This window comes from Oratosquilla oratoria, chromosome 7 (assembly GCF_046742065.1).
Source record: "Oratosquilla oratoria isolate Oo_2021 chromosome 7, ASM4674206v1, whole genome shotgun sequence".
Taxonomy (NCBI): domain Eukaryota; kingdom Metazoa; phylum Arthropoda; class Malacostraca; order Stomatopoda; family Squillidae; genus Oratosquilla; species Oratosquilla oratoria.
The window spans coordinates 81,000,133-81,001,602 of record NC_134783.1 but is presented as its reverse complement, the minus strand read 5'-3'; the positions used below and the strand labels follow the sequence as shown (position 1 = coordinate 81,001,602).

Genomic DNA, 1,470 nt, shown 5'->3' with positions numbered 1-1,470 from the left:
GACGAGGATCCTGAAGACCGTATTGGAGAAGACTGAAACGATGAAGAAGGGCACTGACTCATATCTTGATGACATACTGGTGGATGATAGCGTGGTATCAGCGTCGGATGTATTGGAACATTTGTCTCGGTACGGATTAATATCGAAGGAGCCGGAACCGATGGAAGGAAGAGCAGTGTTGGGACTGCGACTAGAAGGAAACGGGACCGGGAAGCTGCTGTTCATGAGAGACAACGAGATCCCGAAGGTTAGGTTACGGACAAAATGAGAAAACGAAAGCTCCTCTCGCTGTGTGGCAAATTGGTGGGTCACTACCCGATCGCCGGTTGGCTCCGTGTAGCGTGCAGTTATATTTAGAGGCGGTCAGGGTCGAAGGATTGGTGAGGGCACACTAACGATGATACGTGACGTCATACAACAGATGAAACATGATGATCCAGTGAGAGGACAGTGGAGTGCACCACAACAGAGCCAAGGCTTAGTGTGGTGCGATGCTAGTAGCATATCGACCGGCATCGTCTTGGAGATAGGAGGCGTGGTAGTCGAAGATGGAACGTGGCAGCGAAATAAGGATGTCTGCCATCACATCAACGTATCGGAGTTGAACACGGCTATAAAAGGAGTCAATTTGGTGCTGAAATGGGGGCTGCGTGAGATCGAAATCAGAACTGTAGCAGGGTTAATGAACTCAGTGCTGATGGTTGAGAAGAGAGTAAGCACGAAAGGGGCTGCAGAGGTCCTTGTGAAGCGTCGTCTTGGGATCCTGAGGGAGTTAATAGACGAGTTCGGCATGAAGATCAGGGTGACTGAGGTGCTGTCGGGAATAAACAAAGCAGATGCGCTAACCAGAGTGAAGAAAAGCTGGCTGAAAGTGAAGGAAGAACATGACGAGAAGTTTGAAGTGTGCGCTGCAGGGTCCCTATGCGCGAAAGAGTTACATGGAACTCACCATCTAGGTGTCGATAGGTCATTGTTCCTGGCAAGGAAGGTTGACCCAAATATATCGAGGGAAGAAGTACGGCGGGCAATGAGAGCGTGCGTCCGATGTCCGTCAATAGACCCCACCTCCAAACCGCACGCGGCGGGGGAACTTAACGTGATAGAAAACTGGAGGAGGTTGGCGGTTGATGTAACCCACTGTCGTCGAGGCATGTACTTATCGATGGTTGACTGTGGCCCGGGACGCTTCGCCGTGTGGCGGGAGCTAAAGACAGACGGGAGGGGAGATTGCACGGGTGGTGAATGAGATATTTCTGGAACGGGGCCCAGTAGATGAAGTCCTGATAGATAATAGCACGGCATTTCGGTCGAGAACGCTGAAAGACATTGCTGGACAAGTGGAGCACGAGACGCTTCTACGGGCTGCGTACCAGCCGAGCGGAAATAGAAGAGTAGAACGACACCATCGTACGTTTAAGTCCATCACCGAGAGGGCACTAATACCATACACAGAGGCAGTCTTCTGGTATA

At 51.2% G+C, this 1,470-nt stretch overlaps 1 protein-coding gene across 1 annotated transcript; it reads left to right on the top strand.

Annotated features, from left to right (window-relative positions):
- The first annotated feature begins 397 nt into the window (after positions 1-397).
- Positions 398-1,246, top strand: LOC143026883 (uncharacterized). Its single transcript, XM_076187667.1, has one exon. The coding sequence runs from the start codon at positions 398-400 to the stop codon at positions 1,244-1,246; it is 849 nt and encodes a 282-aa protein (XP_076043782.1).
- Positions 1,247-1,470: the final 224 nt, after the last annotated feature.